The following is a 19,694-nucleotide window of genomic DNA, read 5'->3' on the forward strand; positions in this document are numbered from 1 at the left end:
TTTTTTAGTATATTGGCCATTTACTATTCATTCAACAAACATCTTCAAGTGCTTACTATGTTGTACCAGTACTCCGCTAGGAAGTGGTCAGAAATGAGAAATACCATATCCACTGTAAAATCTACTAATACAAGTAAATGATACTCATTAACATTTTTCTCATTTTTTTCTTTTCATTTCAGTATGGTATTTATTACTAGAGTAAAATCATAAAGTTAATGTGGAGGGGAGTGGGGAGAAACCGCTTAATGGGTACAGTGTTTTACTTTGGGATGATGGAAGTGTTTTGGAACTAGATAGAGGTGATTATGACTCACAACACTGTGAATGTACTAAATGCCACTAAATTGTACACTTTAAAAATGGTTGGTTTTCTGTTACATGACATTCACCTCAATTTTTTTAAATATACTTTGCAGTTTTTTCCTCTTGATACATTTATTTGACTTTGTATTCTATATTAGAGTTGGAAGGTATTTGAGAAGCCTGGCTCTGTCCCTTTCAGGCATTGTTTGGTATCTTTCACTAGAATTCTGAAGATTTTTCTTATAGGTCTTAAACATGTCTTGTTAATGTTATTCCTCATTTATTTTTCTTGATATTGTGGGTGGGATTTTTTTCGTATTTTTGAAGTGTTTATTGCTGCTGCACAGAAGAGCTATTGAGCTTTGACTGTTCATAGCCAACCACTTTTTAAATCTCCCTTTTTAATAACAGTAACAGTGGAGTCTTTTGGATTTTTCTAGGTATATGATCAAAAAAAATCTGCTGAGATCAAAAAAACACTGAGATGATCACAGTTTTACGTAATTTCCCTAGTGATACAATACTTCAAAGAGGCCCTAATATTAAATATTAAACGATTTTTGCATTCCTGGGACAAATCCCACTAAGTTCCCACTAATTCTTATAACATTTTATTGAATCATATTTACTAATAATCTTTTGAGGATTTTACATTTATTTTCATAAGGAGATTGATTTAGTCTCTTATGTGAGGTTTTTATATTAATTTAATAAAATAAATCATATAGCTTCCCATTACCTTCTACTCTGGAAGAGAAAATATGTGGGAATTAGTTCTTCCTTGAAAGTTTGAAATACTTCACTGTAAAACTATTCGGCTTAAATCCTTATTTGAAGATAATTTTTAATTTAATCTGCATTCTCAGATTTATAGGCCTAATTTCATTTTTCTTTATGTCTTATGTCAGTTTTTTCCAGAAAGTTGCCAAGTTCATCAAAATTTTTCATTTATTTGTATTGTGTTCTATATTAATGTTAACCTCAATACTTTCTTATGATTATAAGTGCTTTCATATGTTTTATCCCCTTCATATATCAAATTATTTTATGTTTATTTGAGCTTGCTTTTTTTTTTTTTTTGCCGTACGCGGGCCTCTCACTGCTGTGGCCTCTCCCGTTGCACAGCACAGGCTCCAGACGCACAGGCTCAGTGGCCATGGCTTACGGGCCCAGCCGCTCGGAGGCATGTGGGATCTTCCCGGACCGGGGCACGAACCCGTGTCCCCTGCATCGGCAGGCAGATTCTCAACCACTGCACCACCAGGGAAGCCCGAGCTTTCTTTTTATTGAACAGATTTTTAAGTGACTTTCCATTATTGTTTTGGGTAATATGTTTTGTTTCTAAGAAATTATATTTTGGCTTTATAAATTCTGACTTTTTGCTTTATAAATATTTCATTGGTTTTCTCTCTTTGTTATTTTCTTTTTCTGCTATGCCTCTTTGATTTTAAATTGTCAATTGCTTAGCACACTGGTTTTTTTAAAAAAAATAATGAAAGTTATTAGTGTATGAATTTACCTCTAAGAATATCTTTGGGAGCATCCCATAATTTTGTTTTGCAGTATTTTTATATTATTTTCCTGTAAATATGAAGAGTTACTTATAGTTGATTTTTATAGTGATTTTTTTTTTTTATTCCAAGAGTTCTAGGAGATTTTAATGTCTACCCTGTTTTAATTCATAGCTTAAGTGTTTTGATAACTTGTAGCTAAAGAGTCTGGGCTATAAAACAACTGCTTTTTGGAATTTTTTGAAGCTCTTTTGTAGCTCAGTATATAACCACTTCAGTAGCTATTTCATGTGTGCTTGAAAACTTGGGGTTTCCTCATAATAGTCTAAGTTCATTATATCTTTCAGTTTGTCCTTATTTAATTTTATTTTCAAGTTCTCTATCTCTCTTATATAGTTGGGATCTTGTTTTGGTATCCTTTGTCTCTTAGGAAAAATAGGGCTGGGCTAAAGATGTCCAACCATAATAATTCTATTTTTTTTCCTTTTTCTTAGCATACCTTATTTTGATGCTCTATCTTTATTAATTAATATATTAATAAATATATTAATAAATTTTATATTTATAAAAATTAATAAATATATTTGTTAATGCCCTATTTTTTCCTCATTCTGTGTTGTACTCTCCAATTCATTTTTTTTTTTTGCTATGAACTGTTCTTTAGTTGAAAATAATATCACCACTATTTGCTGTCATTATGTTTGCATTCTTATGATATACTTTTTTTTTTTTTTTTTTTGCGGTACACGGGCCTCTCACTATTGTGGCCTCTCCTGTTGCGGAGCACAGGCTCCAGACGCGCAGGCTCAGCGGCCATGGCTTATGGGCCCAGCCGCTCCGCGGCATGTGGGATCCTCCTGGACCGGGGCACGAACCCGCATCCCCTGCATCGGCAGGCGGACTCTCAACCACTGCGCCACCAGGGAAGCCCTATGATATACTTTTATACACCTTTCCTTTTTTATTATTATTATTTTTTTTTTCTCAGTGTATAAACGTCTAAGCGGTGGTGACAGTAATTCTGAGGGATAAAACTGGATGTGAGCAGCAGAGCAACAGGTGAACCAATTGGCTGAGCCCACTGGGGAGATCAGGAGTGGGGACCCAGGAGGGATGAGACCCGTCTCCAGCTCTGGCGATCAGGAGCAGAGTGTAGCCTCAAAAGGGGAAGTGGGCACTTCCCTGGCGGTCCAGGGGTTAAGACTCTGCACTTCCAATGCAGGGGGCACTGGTTCAATCCCTGGTTGGGGATCTAAGATCCCACATGCCGGTGACTGTGGTGCAAACAACAACAACAACAACAAAAAAGCCATGCAGGCATGATCATTCCTAAAACAAAAAAATGGAAGAAAGAAAGAAAAGAAAAGAAAAGAAGGGGGAAGAGTTAGGTGGGCATAAGACTTGCTGAGGAGAGAACTGGCTGACACTCTCCTGACCTCAGGTGACCCTGGCCTCAGGTGACCCTGGCCTCAGGTGACCCTGGCCTCAGGTGAGGCTGGTACCACAGTCAGTGGATGGAGCTTCACGTAGACTTGCGATAATCCCTGGATTCAAGCTTAGATCCTCGCCCCGTGCTTTGGTGGCACTGATGGGACACCTAATTTCTTTGTACCTCAATTTTTCTCTATATCAAAAATAGTAAGACGTATTTAAAAATATTTCTGTAGAAGTATTCAAGAGTGTGCGTGTGATAAACAATGTCTAAATGTTTGAGGACCTTTCGCATGCTTGCAGACAGACAAGGGTACTGTGACTTTAAAACAGTATTATCTTAGAATGAAGGTTCCGCCTTCAATGTGTCTGATGAAGAGTTAAACTATTTTTGAGAACAGGATATGTGCAGCTTCATCTCCTCCATAGTGGAATGACATTTCCCACTGATTGGATCGAGCCTTTTCTCCTTAAGCTTGGCTTGCTTCTTCCAGCGCTGTGTGCGTGGCATGGTAATTAGGGGCTTAGGTTCTCAGTGGTAGGATGCTCCTGGCTATTTCTTGAGCTATACTTACCCACAGCTCCGTTCCTCACACTGCGCTGGCAGAGCGTGTGGTGTGTATTTTTAAGTGGTAAGATTTGAGGAAATCAGTTCCATGGAAAAAGGAACGTGATCGACAAGGCTTGTGGAGAAGGAGAATCAGCTGGGGTTGCTCACTTTTAATTGATGTTTAGTTGGAGGTTCAATGAGGTGAGGCTGTTATGACAGATTTCAAAATGTAATGATAGGAAGAGGGGGTGGGTTCATCAGAGTCGGAGTAAGTACAGAGCAACAGCTCAGCAACCCAGCGTGAAGCAACAGCTACGAACCCTCACAAAATGCAGAGTAATTAAAATTGGCGTTGCACAGCCCTCCTCAGTGGGTACCTTTCCAAGGAAAGCAGTGACTTTATTGTGGAAAAATATAAACACAAATTTGGAGATGTAAATTACATGCATGTTTTAATCTTGTTCATAAACACTGAAAGTTTTTAAAATGTAAATATAATCAAAGTGCACAACTGCAGCTGAAGCCAGATTTGAGAAGGATTTTGAGAAAGAAAGAAGGTGAAAGGCCCTGCAGTCTCCCCGACCCTCACACCCTGCCCATCCCAACCCTACCTACCCATCTCCCCCCAACCCCATCTTTGTGGATTCAGAAAAGAAGAGATAGAATTCTGGCCTCCAGTTTCTGAGGACAGAAATCCTTGTCTTTAACTTGTCAACATCACAGAAGAGATGGTTAGTATTAACCCTTTCTCTCCATTTCCTCTCCTGCCTTAACCCTTTTGGTCTATGCGTGTGATGTTTGAGGTTCATGAGTACGATCCGCAGTGACTAAGCATTGGATAATTTGCAGCATGGGAATGAAGGAGGAAATTTATCCAAACACTCTCCAGATTCTTCTATTTCCATACTTTAAGCACAAGAGTGACCTCAAGTAGAGCCAGTTCTAAAGGTTGAGCTCGGAGAAATAGCATTAGATAGTAGAAAACTGACTGCAGTGGTGTTGAAGAAATGTGTGTGGGTTCTACCTTGACTGTCCTTTGCTGCCAAACATGGTTTTGGACAAGAATCTTCACTTCACTGGGCCACAGTTTCTCCATCTGAGCTGTAAGATTCCTTCCATTTCAACTTTTCTGTAATATTATGCCTCATGGATCCACTCCAATCTAAATGGGGCCTGGGAAATTCAACCCCAGTGTGGTACCCTTCCCCAGGTGGCCCCAGGAGTCAGAAATGTTCCAGACGAGGGCCAAGATTTTCCTCTGCCAAAGCTCCTCCACTCTGTAATTTAAAGCCAGGACTCCCTGAGACTTTTGTAGGAAGTCTTTTGTCCTGGCCTCAGTTCTGCACCTGCTCAGCTGGGCAAGGGGCCTTCCCAGGAGGGAATGACCTGATGTCTGGCCAGACCATCAAAGTTCACGGTTGGAGTTGCCATCGAGATGACCCAGTGTAATAATTCTGCATATTTCATCTACATTGATGAGGGAAATATTTAGCAGGGCTTTTATATTCTGTTCCTCTCTCAGTGTGTTCCCTCTTCAGAGTAGGGTAGTGGAAATTTATAGGATTATGGGGAGAGATACTAAGGGCCACCTGTCATTGATATAAATCATTTCAAATGAAATTATAGTGTGGTATTCAGGGGAAACTTAGTTTCAAGGAACGAAACATATCAAGAGTCTTTGTGGTAAGTTGTGTACCTGGGTGAGTCCACCAGGAGAGCATGAAGTCAAGTGTTCCTTGATTGATTGTTTTAAGGTGGAAAATAAAAAGTACATTGAGAATTTAGCATCTGCTCTCCCAGTATATTACATGGTAGGAAAGGGTTGGGATTTGGAAGTAGAGTAAGAGAAATGGTTGTGGGTTTGAAGATTCGTTTTCCAGTTCGACCACTGATTCCCACCTGAGCTCTGAAGGAGGTCAGTTCAAAGGACCCTTGAGCCCTGGCCTGGCTGAGGCTTCACCACATAGCCTTTGTGATGGTTGCCTCTGGCTGCCCTGGAAAGGAAACAGGGTTTGGGCTGGTTCCAAAAAGAGCTCTCTGATCTAATTTGATGGGAGTAGCAGAGCGGTGAAATTTCCAGAGCAGTCCCAGGATAAGGCATTGGGAACAGAAGTTGGGGGTGTATTAGATGTATGTTGCCAAACTGGAACTTTTGGGAAAACAGGAGAAGGGATGAATATAGGAAAGAGGAATGAAATATTAGTAAAAAGCTTTGGGTCTTCTAATCTTATCACGATATTTAACACTGTTTTTCTTGTTTTATAAGGATAGACATATATGTTATGTTCATGCACCGTTAGCAACAGTAGTTGTGCTTTGCACATTTCATTATTGATTTTTTTTAATGATGAGACTAGAAAGGAGTAATTTATACAAAGATAATGTTCCTGTTTTAACTAAAACATCAAATAATCCATAAGGAAATAAACTTCACCTAAAAGTTCTCAAACTGTTGGATTAAAGTCCTAAATATAAAAACCCAAACTATAAAACTCTTAAAAGAACACATGGGTACATCTTTATAACCTTGGATTTGGCAATGACTTCTTAGACGCAACACCAAGAGCAAAGCAATAAAGAGAAAAATAGGTAAATTGGACTTCATCAAATTAAAAATTTTGTGCATCCGTGAACACTATCAAGAGGGTGAGAATACATTCCAAAGAATGGGTAAAAATATGTGCAAATCATGTATCTGATAAGGTCCTAGTATCCTAAATATATAAAGAACTCTTACAAAACAATAAAAAGTTAACAAACCCAATTTAAAAGTGGGCAAAAGACATTTCTCCAGAGAAGATACACAAATGGCCAAAATGCACATGAAAAGATGCTCAACATCATTAGTCCTTAGGAAGTTGCAGATTAAAGTCTCAACACGGTACCTTTTTACACCCATTAGGATGCCTGTTATACAAAACACAACAAAACCAGAAAATAACAAGTGTTGGTTAAGATGTGGAGGAAGTAGAACCTTCATACAATGCTCGTAGGAATATGAAGTGGTACAGCCAGTGTGGAGAACAACTTGGCAGCTCCTCAAAAGGCTAAGCATAGAATTGCCGTATGACCCACCAATTCAACTTGTAGTTCTATACCCAAAACACGTGGGTATTCAAACAAAAACTTGTGTACAGATGTTTATAGAAGTGCTGTCACAACGGCCAAAGTGGAAAAACCAAAATGTCCATCAACTGGATAAACAAAACGTGGTCTTGTCCATACAATAGAATGTTACCCAGCCACAAAAAGGAATAAAGTAGACATAGGTTACGACATGGATGAACCTTGAAAACATTATCCTCAGTGAAACCAGCCAGACACAAAAGGCCACGTGTTATATGATTCATTTATATGAAATATTTAGAATAGAAAAATCCGTAGTAACAGAAAGTAGATTAGTGGTTACCAGGAGCTGGGGAGAGGGAGGAATGGCGACTTCCTGCTTAAGGGGCATGGGGTCTCCATTCAGGGTGACGAAAACGTTCCTGAACTAGATAGTGGTGACATTGTGAATGTATTTAAGGCCAGGAAATTATATACTTTAAAATGGTTAAAATAGTGAAGATTATGTTATGTGTGTTTTACCATTTCCATACTCTATAAACATCATAGAAACGCTGGTAATTTGACAAACAGATGAGCTCAGGTTTGCTGAGGAGATGCATATATTTGAAGTACAGCCTTTGGGACTGGAGAAAGCTTCTGGAAGAGAAAATGTGCATGACTGAGGATGAGTCCTGTTTCCTGGCCCAGACTTGCTGTTCTGCGGCCTGGGGCGAGTCATGTAAACTCTCTGAGCCTCAGCTGGGAGCCTTGGACAAACCTTCTATTTCTGGGCAGGAAAAATCTCCATCCCTTGTGGGACCTTCTCAAGCCTCACACACTTGCATTCACCTTGGCCTCTTACCCAGTGTGAAGGGTGCAATATTCCTGATGGAATGCTCTACTACCAGGAAGAGCGGGTGGGGGACACACACAGGGGTCTGGGAGTGTGAAAGTACACTTTCTGGTAGCGCCTTTGTAATACTGAGAAGTCCTGGAGCTGGTGGTGATAGCGCTCGCATTCCTGGGAAGGGCAGGAGGTAGATTCATTCATTCCTTCCTATGCCGCCCACTGGCAGATATCCACACTGAAAGACACAGAGCCCCTGAGTGGGTGGAGTGTCTGTCCTAGAGGGAGGAGACATCATTCCAGAGTCCGTCTGTGAACTGCAGTGAGTGTGCTGAAGAAACAGTAAATGCTGCGTGGATGAGTATTCCAGGGCTAGGGATGCTCTGAGGATCATGGTTGACCTGCCTCTGAAGGATGACTTGGAATGAACCAGGAAAACCAGGAAGGTGCAGACCAGCATTCCTGGGGGAGAGAGAACCGTGAGGGGGAAGGAAAGCAGAGTGGGCTTGGGGAAGACATCGCGAAGAAAGCCTCATGCTGGAGGTCATGCTGAGTCGTGGTCAATGTCATTGAATTAAAAGGCCAGGGAAGTATTTTGCTGAGACCACAGTAGGCACTTGTACCAGCAAATGCTGCTTTCTCGCCCCCACAAAACTACCTCCTGTGCTCTGGGAGTACGTTACCAGCAGTAACCACACAGCATCTCTGAAACTGAAAATGGTCCCCAGAGTTGGCTGTGACCTGAAGCCACCGTCCCTCGGAGCCTATACCATCTCCCCAGCACGGGGCAGTGTGGGTTACAGAACCAGTGGCTCTGGAGTGTGACACCCAGCCTACCCTGAGAGTGCTGGGAGAATGTGTCTCCTTTTGGTCTTTTGGGTTTGGGCCCATCACCCAGTAAATCTAGGCTCTGAGGATGGTAGAACTACCAAGAGTTTCACTTGTATTCGGCAGGACCATTGCATGTATTTGGTGGGTGGACCGGATCCATCTTTGTGGTGTAGGCCACATTTGCTTCCACACTTTGATGGAACCCAAGGTGAATGGAGCTCGTACCTGCCAGTCATGTGCTGTACTCCTAGGAGCCTTCCCTGCTTAGAGTTGACGTGGTTGGAGGGCCCAGCGCTGCAACTCTGGGGCGTGTGCGATGCTCCTGGCCGCCCTGTCCACGGTGCAGCAGTGGGGAAGGGAGGATGGTCACAGCCTTGATTGGAGTTGTCCCATTAAGGAAGGGAGCTCATCTGTAAGTCCTACTGCAGGCAAGGCCCCCTGTCCAAACTCCATTAAATTTGGAGGCTTATGGGTCATTTCTTCTCTGTAACCATGAGTCTGTTCTATCTGGCTTAATGTTTTTTCCCTTTGCTTGCAGGAGAGTAGATCTGGAGAAACCAACAGCTGTGTTGAAGAAATAATTCGGGTAAGGATATTCTTTTACAAATCTTACCAACTGGTTGACATAGATTCCAAATAGGAGGAGGTGCAGCTGCAGTGTCCAAGTGAGCCCATTGTTCATGTGTTGTCTGATCTTTACCCTTTCTGAGGGTAATCACCTAAGTTGCCTAAATAACAGTACTTTACAAAACAACTTCTAAAGCTTCTTTTAGAAACCTAGGAGCTACACCTTAATCTGGTCCCTTTGCACAGGCTGGGGTGACACTGTATGAAAGGGATCAGCTGGAAGACAGAACAACAGAGTTGAGATGAAAAATATGATCGTGTTCACATTTGTATGCCCCCATTTATCACCCTACAATTTAAAAGCATCTTTCAATAGTCTGTGCTTTCCAGTCAGGCAGGGGTTGCCTGGTTGTTTTTCTCCCAAACTTAATTAGAATCAGAAGCACTCTGACAAAGAGGTGATGCTCCGTGTTGAAAATTTATTTCTATGTTGTTATGCGTGTTATTATTTTGCCTGTTTGTCTCTGTAGGCCTGTCCTTTTCATCATCATCATCTCACGCGCACAGCCTCTGTGAACTAGTTTCATGCGCAGATGCACTTAGGCTGGGCTGTTCTGCCATATTAGTGATCTCCTGAGTACTCAGAACTTATAATCAGGATGTCCTCTTCAACCTATATTTTGTCTTCAATCATATTTTTCATCGGAATAACCTAATAATTTATAGCTCTCAGAAAGCTGATATTACACTGGGCAAAACACCAAGGCAAATCAGACCAGATGGTGTGGCAATTCTCTATAAAGAAAAAGAAAAACTTTATTTTAATATGTTTGTAACTTTTGGGCATCCTACACACTTTTTCTTGAATGGCTAGTGAATTACAGTAATATGGTTATGTGGTTTAAAATTTTACATTAACCATCAAATTGTTTTCAGCGGTAGGATTTTTATTTCTTCCTGGAAAGCATTATTTCATAAATAAATGTTTTCACTCTCGAATTGATTAAAATAACTCATTGAAGTTTGATTTGATGAATTCATAATGATTTTTGTTTTTCTGGGAGAGACTTATATAGAAAGCAGTTGTCAAAGTGTGGTAGCTTCATTTCTGGCATTTAATTATACGTTGTATAAAATACGTGTTGTATTTTACATCTAAATTATCTCTATCTTGGGGCCTTGTTTCAGGTTAAACACAGATAGTGTAAAATGCAGATGTACTTTTCCTATTTTTCTCTTTTAACATACTTTCATGTTTGGGGTCCCAATATTCAGTGTTCAAGCCATCTTCCTTTGATTGGTTATGGTGTTTATATCTGCAAAATGATAATACCACAACACACCAATCCCCTCTTTGGTTTCTCTGTTTATGTTTAAAAAATCCTACCCCTTCTCATCCTTTCTTATCTTTTCTGAGGATATGGAAGAACTCTGTTGTTTGACCTTTCTGTCCTATATTCTAAGCAGGGCTTGAAGTTTATAAAGAGCTTGAGTGGTTCTCATACCATAACGATATACTTCAGAGAAGCAGTCCACAACCTTTTCGGCACCAGAGACTGGTTTTGTGGAAGACATTTTTCCACGGGGGTGGGGGGATGGTTTTGGGATGATTCAAGCGCATTACATCTATTGTGCACTTTATTTCTATTATTATTACATAGTAATATATAATGAAATAAATATACAACTCACCGTAATGCTGACAGGAGGTAACGCGAGCGATGGGGAGCGGCTGTAAATACAGATCAAGCTTCGCTCGCTCACCGCCGCTCACCTCCTGCTGTGCAGCCCCGTTCCTAACAGGCCACGGACCGGTAGTGGTCTGTGGCCCGAGGTATGGGGACCCCTGCTTTAGACAGTGCAAAATTCACTTCAAATAAAACTGAATGCTGGGGCTTCTCTGGTGGCGCAGTGGTTGAGAGTCCGCCTGCCAATGCAGGGGACACGGGTTTCTGCCCCGGTCCGGGAAGATCTCTTCCACGTGCCGCGGAGCGGCTGGGCCCGTGAGCCATGGCCACTGAGCCTGCGCGTCCAGAGCCTGTGCTCCACAACAGTGAGAGGCCCGCGTACCGCAAAAAATCCCCCAAAAAACTGAATGCTGTAGTCAAGAGTTTAAAGCATTATGTATTTTTTTCTTAAGAAAGCTGATGAGAGCCTGGCACCCCGGCCCCACTCTCCTACCTTCCCACTATACTGACCCCGAATCCATCACACCACGGGTGCCACCCCTACCTGCCTTGAATCAGGCGTGGAACAAGAGGAAAAGCCTGGACCAATGAGAGAATTGATTTATGTGTACGCTCAGGGTCAAGGGTAGGGGGGATGCTTCCTTCATCGGAAGGCAGCTGAGCTGTGAGCTCCACACTTCCCAGAGCTTGTGAGGAGTGTTCCAAAGAGGAGATGGTCTAGACTGGGAGGTGATGGTGGTGCTGGTGCTGTCATGTGAGCATCTTTCTCTCCCCTCACCTGGCAGTCTAAGGTGTTAGTAGTGCTCTAACTTCAGGAGCTCCTAGAGGATCATGTCTGTGTTCCCGGTTTTGCCTGGAATGTTTTTCTGGCTGTCACCTGCCTCTCACACCAGGCAGCCCCAGGATCGTCTTCCCCTCTTATCCTAAGCATCTCCTCTCCTGCAAACACAAGCACAGGGCGCCTTCTCAGTTACAGCCTGTTGGATTTGTTGTGTATCTGTCACACATCAGTATTCTTCCCACACGGTGGCCCTAATGTTTGGAATTTAGAATTCACGATTTTGTGGAATGAATAAATAAATGAGTGAGTGAGTAAAAGAATCCTCCAAAGGAGAGTGATGAGTACCGTTGTGATGGCTCAGAGATTCCCTTTGCTGTAAATCACAGACAAGATGTACTGGCCTTTTTAATGCTCAGTTCCTGTGAATCATCTTTGTGGAGCCCAATTTTCCTTACCAGCATCTCTCCCCTTGGAATCAGCTCAGGTAAACCTGATGTCGTCAAGGTCACCAGAGGTGCTTCCTACTTGCAGTCATCTCGTTGTAAAAAGGCTCTCTCTTGTTGTGGAGGAAAATCAGGGTCATGAAAAATACCTTAAAAATTATGAACATGGAGGTGGTCATTGGACAAGTGTTTGCATGCCCTTTCCATGTGGGAGGTACTGGAAACAGCGGTGGGTCAGAGAGACACGACCCCTGGCCCTTTGGGAACCGACAATGTGCTGGAAGAGATAGATACTAAGTTTTTTTTTTTAATCTCATAAATAAATGTATAGTGTGAATTGTGGTAAATACGCAGGGTTTTATGAGCGCTTACTCTAGGGTGCATTACCGAATTTGGGGTCAAGAACTACTTCCCTGAGGAAGCGGCCCTTGAACTGAGCTGGAGGGTGAGTAGGAAAGCAACCTAAGGAAAATGGTGAAGCTTCCAAGCAGAGGGAGTGAAGAGCTCAGCTGGTTAGAGACCCGGGAGGGAGAGAGAAGGCCCGCGTGGCTGGAGAGCAGGCGGGAAAAGCCAGGCAGGAGCGGCCAGTCGCGCTGTGCTTTCTTAGCCACATTCGAGAGCCTCTAAGCACCGGGGAACCGGCGAAGGGTTGGGGCTGGGAGCGGTGTGATCAGATTGTAGACGCACCGCTCTGGCTGCTGTGAGGAGTGGCGTGAGGGGAAAATGGAAGAGGAATGTGGGGCTGATGCAGGCTCCAAGCGAGGGACGCTTGCTGGAGACACGGGAAGATTGAGGGAGATGCTGTGTTGGGTTGGGGAGAAGAGGACATCCTCTGTTAATTTTTAGACGTGCTGAGTTTGAGGTGCCTTTGTGATGTGCAAGTAGACGAGGAGGATGTAGAGGAACTCAGAACGGAGGTCTGAGCTGCAGGCCAGCATTTTGGATGAATTAGCACATGGGCAGTAAAACCACAGACATGGGTACATTTGCCTGGAGAGAGCCTTGAGGCTGAGAAGCAGTGAGGGCTGAATTCCACCATGTCAGGGGCAGGGGAGGGAGGAAGAGCCACTGGCAAACGAACATGAGAGGGAGTGACTAGAGAAAACTGGGACCGTGGAAAGCCACAGAATTCAAGGAAAGAGAGTTTCCATCCAACAGGGTGCAGAATTTCTGAGAGGACACGAAAAGATGAGGATCGAAAGCCACCCAACGGATTGGACAACAAAAAGGTCGTTGGTGACCTCATGGAGAGCTGTTTCTGTGGAGGAGAGGGGGCAGGGTCCAGACTGGAGAAAACTGAGAGGATGGAGTCCCTGAGTTTAGAGAGCTCTTGTGAGGAAAGGCAGTGGTTTCCGTTCCATTTATTTCCATTCCATTTATTTCCTACACAGTCACGACCGCCAATGAGGATAGGCTAACATTTATTGAGCACTTACTATATCTGGGACACTCTTCCAAGCTTCTTGCGTGTGTTTTCTCATTGGACCATCACAACTGCCTTCTGTGTAGTTGGGAACTATTATCATCCCCATTTTACAGAGGAAGAAACTGAGGCGAGGGGAGGTTAAACACAGCTCGCCAAGGGAACAGCCACCACATGGTAGAGCTGGGATTTTAACCAGCACCACCATCTGGGACCAGCACCCCCTCTCTCTTACCTGCTGTGCCCCCCCGCACCCCAGCTCATTCATGAAACCACTCAGGCAGTTTGCTGTGAAAGGGAGGTTTCCCGTTCCCATGTGTGTTTGATCTGAAAGTGCCCGATCACGCGTGTGTGCACTTGAACTTAATGGAGGTTTTATGGCCAACGTCAGCAATCTCACCTTTGAACTTCTTTTTCCTCCCCCCTCTCTTATTTTTGCTGAGGTGACTGTTTTCCAGTCATTTGAATGTTACATTATGTTCTCCAGTATAATTATCTTTTATCGTCACTCAGAGAATTTCAATCCTGGGACCTAGTAAATCTGTGTATTACTGCAAAATTCATTTAGGAGATGGGCACTAAGGGCTGGGAGCCCTCATTGCTGACATATGTTTGTAACAGACAGTTTTCTGTTACACTGTATTTCATCCCTAAAGGCTCCAGTGCTGTAATACTTAGGTGCTTTCCCTAGCATTACCCATTAACGTAGAATGGCATTAACATTTGTTCAGCAAATAAAATCCATTTACAACTTAATGGGGGTGTGCAGGGCTGGAATCTAGAATGCACAGATTTTATGCCGCACAGCTCTAGATGGTGTTTATTGCCGAGCATTCCTCATAACGTAGGGAGCCTTTGTCATAAGAGACCAGTGTTTTGAGATCTGGTTTGGATTTAAAGGATGAATTTAGAGACAATCTCAGTGCAACATCTGAGCAGATTATCTTCTTGGCTTTCATCTTTAGTCACTAATTTAATTCCAATTTCCTGTGAAATATTCATGGCGAATGTTTACGTAGAGTTGCCTTTCTGTTGATATGAAAGGAGTAACTGGGACTTGTTTAAACTCTGGAGACCCAAACCAATTTCCTGACACTATAATTGAACGGATTTCCAGCAGACAGAGGGAACTCCTTTTCCTTGGTTTTCTAGAAACTAAGGAGCCTCCTAGGCAAGATTTCCAGTTGTGATGCTGGGAGATCTGTGAGTGAGGAGAGCGTTGAGATTACCATCACATGGGACGCACATCGTCATGGCCCCCTCACGTGTTCAGACCCTGGATGGTGAGACAAGAGAAACCTTGTGCTGAAATGTCTACAGGCTCCGTAACCCACATGAAAATATATTAGCCACTCGGAGAAAATAGAGAACAAAGGGACAACTTGTTTTAAGTGACCTGTTTGGGTCGTTTGCAGAGCTGGACCTAGGTCAAATCTCCCGTTTCAGACCAGACAGGCGTTTCCTGCCTCATGTTGTTTTTTTTTTTTATTTTATAAATTATCTCATTTGTTTCAAGGAGTAAAGATTTTATTCATGGCAAAATGAAGCCCACAAATGGCAAAATCAATCCGGGTATAAATGTAGAGGAGCCCGTTTATATATCCCATGACTTGTCGTAATAAAATCGAATCAAAGCAAAAGTAAACCTGGTGGAGGTCTAGAGAAATTCACCAAGCAAAAGCTACATGTTTTATCCAAGATAAATGAGTTTCACTGGGTAGTGTTTTGTTTTGATTTTTCTTTTTGCAGTTGGCCACTTGGATGGATAGAGACAGCAGGAACACAATTTATATCTTATTTTACATCTGTAGGTGCATTTTTACTAGATGTTATTATATTTGTCCTTTTGGCTGAAACCAAAAGCCCTGCTTAAATGACTCCATTTCTCTTCCAGGGGCATCCTGGTGCCTGTAAGGGGTGTGCAGCAGCCTGCCGCTTGTTTCAGGGCCATTTGGCTACACTTTGTAGGCTTTGTGATGACTCTGGAGGTGTCCAGTTTGTAACAGAGGTGGGGCGAGAATACTCTAATTCAGAATCTGTTCCGAGCCCAGAGGCTTTGGGGTGATGGCCACAGGGACCGTGGAGGTCTGGAAGCTCCCACTGGCAGTGAATGGCTTTGCCTTTCTGTTTTTACCTGTCTCCTTCTGATGCACACGGTTAGACATCACAGAGGCATTTACAGAACCAGGGGTGTGGAAGACCGAGGGGATGTTAGCAGCCCAAGCAGCATATATTCTGCGGGAATATACTCTCTGCGCTCATAGTCAAGGGTGAGTTCTGATACCGCAGTCAATATCTTTGCCTGGGTGTTTGTCATTATCTTACTGTGAAGGTGCCGACTGGAAGACAGGAGGAGGTGCACACACAGTGTTAACAACAGCTGGATGCCACAGGCCGTCACGGAGCTCACGGTGCCGTGTACCTCCTGCTGTGCCCAGGCTGGGACAAGGGAAGCATGTCAGTAGCCAGACTGCACCATGGGCGGGGTTTCCAGCAAGGTCAAAGGCACACCTTCCCCATTTCTCGTGAAGAAACTTGGAGAACTTCAGCGCTACATTAGAGGACTGAGGCATTAAATATACTTGATTTTTAAAGTTGTCTGTTGCTCTAGCCTTGCAAGGTACATCCACCGAGCAAAGAGATAGTGAGACTGGGCTCAAGACAGAGTCAGATTCTTGGAGGTCCTCTGCAGAGCCACACGTGCTCTGGCCCCATCTCTCACCCCTGCCCACCTCTCACTCTGTACATGGCTTCTGCAGGAGCGGCACCACAGCTCTCTCCCTCACCTCCGGGCTTCACGCATGCTCTTCTCTAACCCCAGAGCACGCTCTGTCTATGCCTGACCCCGAACACCTGACTGTTTCTTGCTTATCTTCCAAGCCTCACTTAAGATGTCACTCCCTCCAGGAAGCCTTCCTGATTGCCAGAGTCTGAGTTAGATGCTCTTGTTCTATATTCCCCAAGTACCCTTTACTTTTATCATAGCACTTATTGTACTGAGTCATAATTGTCTTTCTTAAGCCCCATTAGGCTCTTACCATCCATCTCCAGGGACTATCAAACTGCCTGGCATGTAATGGGTGTTTAATTAATGCTGAATAAATGGATGAGGAATAATGAATGAATGCCTTTGACCTTTTGCTCAGTGTCTGTTTTTCCTCTCCACCCTGTTGTCCTTCCAGTCCTCCAACAAAAAAAGATTGAGGTGCTGTCCCCCTGAAACATAAGCTCTCCAAGGACGGCCGAGATTGTTGGGTTACCTGGGAGCATTAGAACATTCTACATTCGCACAAATTCAAGAGAGATGAGAGTTCAACTAATAACTCCTGAGGGTTGGAAGTGAAAAGGCATCCCCAGCTACTGCTGGCATCCATGCCAGAAAAGCTCAGACCTTTTGTGTCTGCCACTTGTAGTCTGATTATCTTTCATGAAACTGAGTTTTCCATTTTGATAGCTAATGAATGTAATGTACAAGTTGAAGAAATCAAGATAATAAATTTGCAGGGATAATTTGGTTAATTACCATATTGCTGCTGGTGTAATCGAGGGAGGGAAGTCAAAGCTATTTCCACTGCTAGTATGCTCCGTGTAAAGCAGTTCTTGGAACAATTACCCAAAGTTATCAACTCAAGACATACATTTTTAAATTGTACGTATTACCATGAAAACCACACACGGTGTTCTCTTTTTTCAAATGGAGGGTTGTGAAATTACACAGATTTGCTGCAAATTACTATTGTACACATACAGGAAAGTTAAAAATAAGTGCTAAGATCGAAAATGATAATTTGAGGATTGACAAGATACAGGCCTTGAAAAATTAGAACCTCTATCTAGATATTAATGATATCTTTTAAGTAAGACATAATTACCTGTAGTTCTTACACTCATAATTATTTAGATCATTATAATGGAAAAAACTTAGAAACCTGATTATTCTTTTGCCATTTCATTTATGTGCTGTTTTATGATTTCTGATATATTTGGTTTATAGTTATGCAGTTTGTGTGTTTTTAATGGTTGTTGCTTACAATGAGATGTAAGTATTTTAAAAATGTAGGGGTTGAAACTCAGGACGTTTTTCATGACTTTTAGAACATGTGCCCGTATTTATCTACAGGTGGTTTTGTTCTGATTTTGAAAGCTGTCCACACACACAGCCCACAATTTCAGAATGGGTAATCCAGTTTGGGCATTCTTTTTTTTTTTTTTTTTTGCGGTACGCGGGCCTCTCACTGTTGTGGCCTCTCCCGTTGCAGAGCACAGGCTCCGGACGCGCAGGCTCAGCGGCCATGGCTCACGGGCCCAGCCGCTCTGCAGCATGTGGGATCTTCCCAGACCGGGGCACGAACCCACGTCCCCCGCATCGGCAGGCGGACTCCCAACCACTGCGCCACCAGGGAAGCCCTAGTTTTGGCATTCTTTAGGCTCCTAAATTAACTGGTTTTTGCACCTGAGGCATTTTCCCACTTGCACATGGCTCCATTCCTGGGCCCACGTGTAGCCCAGAAGTTCTGGAGAATCGCTATGCTTGGCCTGCTTCCTGAACACCTTTGGTTCTGCTGATGAACTAGGAAACGTACACCTCTTCCTGTCTCTCCAGATACAGTAGTCCTCTTTTATCCGAGGTTGCAGTTACCCATGGTCAATTGAGGTCTGAAAATGTTAAATAGAGAATTCCAGAAATAATTCATCAGTTTTAAATCATGTGCTGTTCGGAGGCAGGTGATGAAATCTCGTGGCATCTTGCTCCGTCCCACCTGGGATGAGAACCGTCTCTTTGTCCGGCGTATCCCGTGCATCTCGGTATCTCGCTCGGTACTGTGTTCAGGTGGCTCTTATTTTAGTTAATAATGGCCCCAAAGTGCAAGAGTAGTGATGCTGGCAGTTCTGCTCTTCTCTGCCTGTGCCTAATTTATAAATTAAACTTTATCCTAGGTATGTATATATAGGAAAAAACAATGTGTGTAGGGTTTGGTGCTACTTGTGGTTTCAGGCACCCACTGAGGGTCTTAGAACATAACCCCATGGATAAGGGGGGATTGCAGTATTGGGCTGGAAAATAATGTCATATCCTGACACTAGCTGATTTATGTCTTAGAGCTTCTCCCTCTCTCTTTCCTCCCACTAAAAAGGTGTACCTATTTATGCAAAAGTATATCTTTCTCTCTCCCCTGAATTTCCTAAAAAGTTACAGGCGTTGTAACCCATGGGCAGTTTGCTGTTTATTATTACAACTTTTTCATTACAGTGTTTTCATTTTAATGCCTTATTTTTTATTGTAATCCTAAATCATGAGAGGTCTGTGGTTCTGTAGAATTAAAAATACTAAAAATTTTATATTCTTCTCCTTTTTTTAAAAAAAAAAGTATTTTTCTGTGAGCATTGATTAGGCTTCTGAAACGTGATTAAAAATCCTAAGATCAGCATGCTTATTATTGACATATTACGCATTACTTTAAAACTCTGTGCCTCAGCTACTTGTAAATATCTTTTTAATAATCTCAAATATAGATTTATTTTTGCATATGAAGTACATATTTCCTAAAAATCACCCTGGGATTCTATATTAATTTAACAGTATCGATATATTTATATCTGCATACTTTATGAATCATTTTAACCTTCCCTTCTCTGGCAATAACTTGTGATCTCACAGTATTTTTGGTCAGTTTTTAAACATGTTTTTGAATTCAGTTTAACAGTGTCTATCTGGGTGGGGGAGAGGGAATGATAGGCTTTCATTTATTATTCTTATTTTTTTGCAATTTTGGAAGATCTTTTATTTTATATAATTAAAGAGTACTTTTTTGGTAAACATACTATTTTTAATCAAATATAATCTATAAGGGCAAACATGAATCAAGGATATGATAAAATATTGATTAAAATAAATCCTACTCTTTCCTTTGTAGAATATAGATTATTATAAGTGGTTACTTTTTATTTTCCAACTTGGCAACAGTTTAGTACGATAAGCCCAAGAGAAAAGTTAATATATTCAAGATATATTAATATCTGAGTTTGAATACGCAAAGTATTTTTAAAAAGTAATATTATAAAAATGAAAGTCCTTGAGCATATGCTGACAGGACAGGCTTTTAAAAATAGAACCTTTCAAGTTAGCTAAAAATGTTAGTACAGCTTCTGAAAAATGACCGAATCCCCCAAAACCTACCCGGGCTGCTTCTCTGGAAACCAAATGACAGTCTTTTACCCAGCTTCAAACAGGAAAGCCATTTGAAAACTCAGCTGCAGATAAACTAGA

The 19,694-nt window shown here is 42.3% G+C and overlaps 1 protein-coding gene across 1 annotated transcript in view; it reads left to right on the plus strand.

Annotated features, from left to right (window-relative positions):
* Positions 1-19,694, plus strand: part of AFF3 (ALF transcription elongation factor 3) — a 478,605-nt gene that overhangs the window by 166,093 nt on the left and 292,818 nt on the right. Inside the window, exon 7 of the mRNA XM_060170002.1 lies at positions 9,063-9,110. Coding sequence (XP_060025985.1) covers positions 9,063-9,110 — 48 coding nt within the window. The remainder of the gene's footprint in view (positions 1-9,062; positions 9,111-19,694) is intronic.

This window comes from Lagenorhynchus albirostris, chromosome 13, assembly GCF_949774975.1.
Source record: "Lagenorhynchus albirostris chromosome 13, mLagAlb1.1, whole genome shotgun sequence".
Classification (NCBI taxonomy): domain Eukaryota; kingdom Metazoa; phylum Chordata; class Mammalia; order Artiodactyla; family Delphinidae; genus Lagenorhynchus; species Lagenorhynchus albirostris.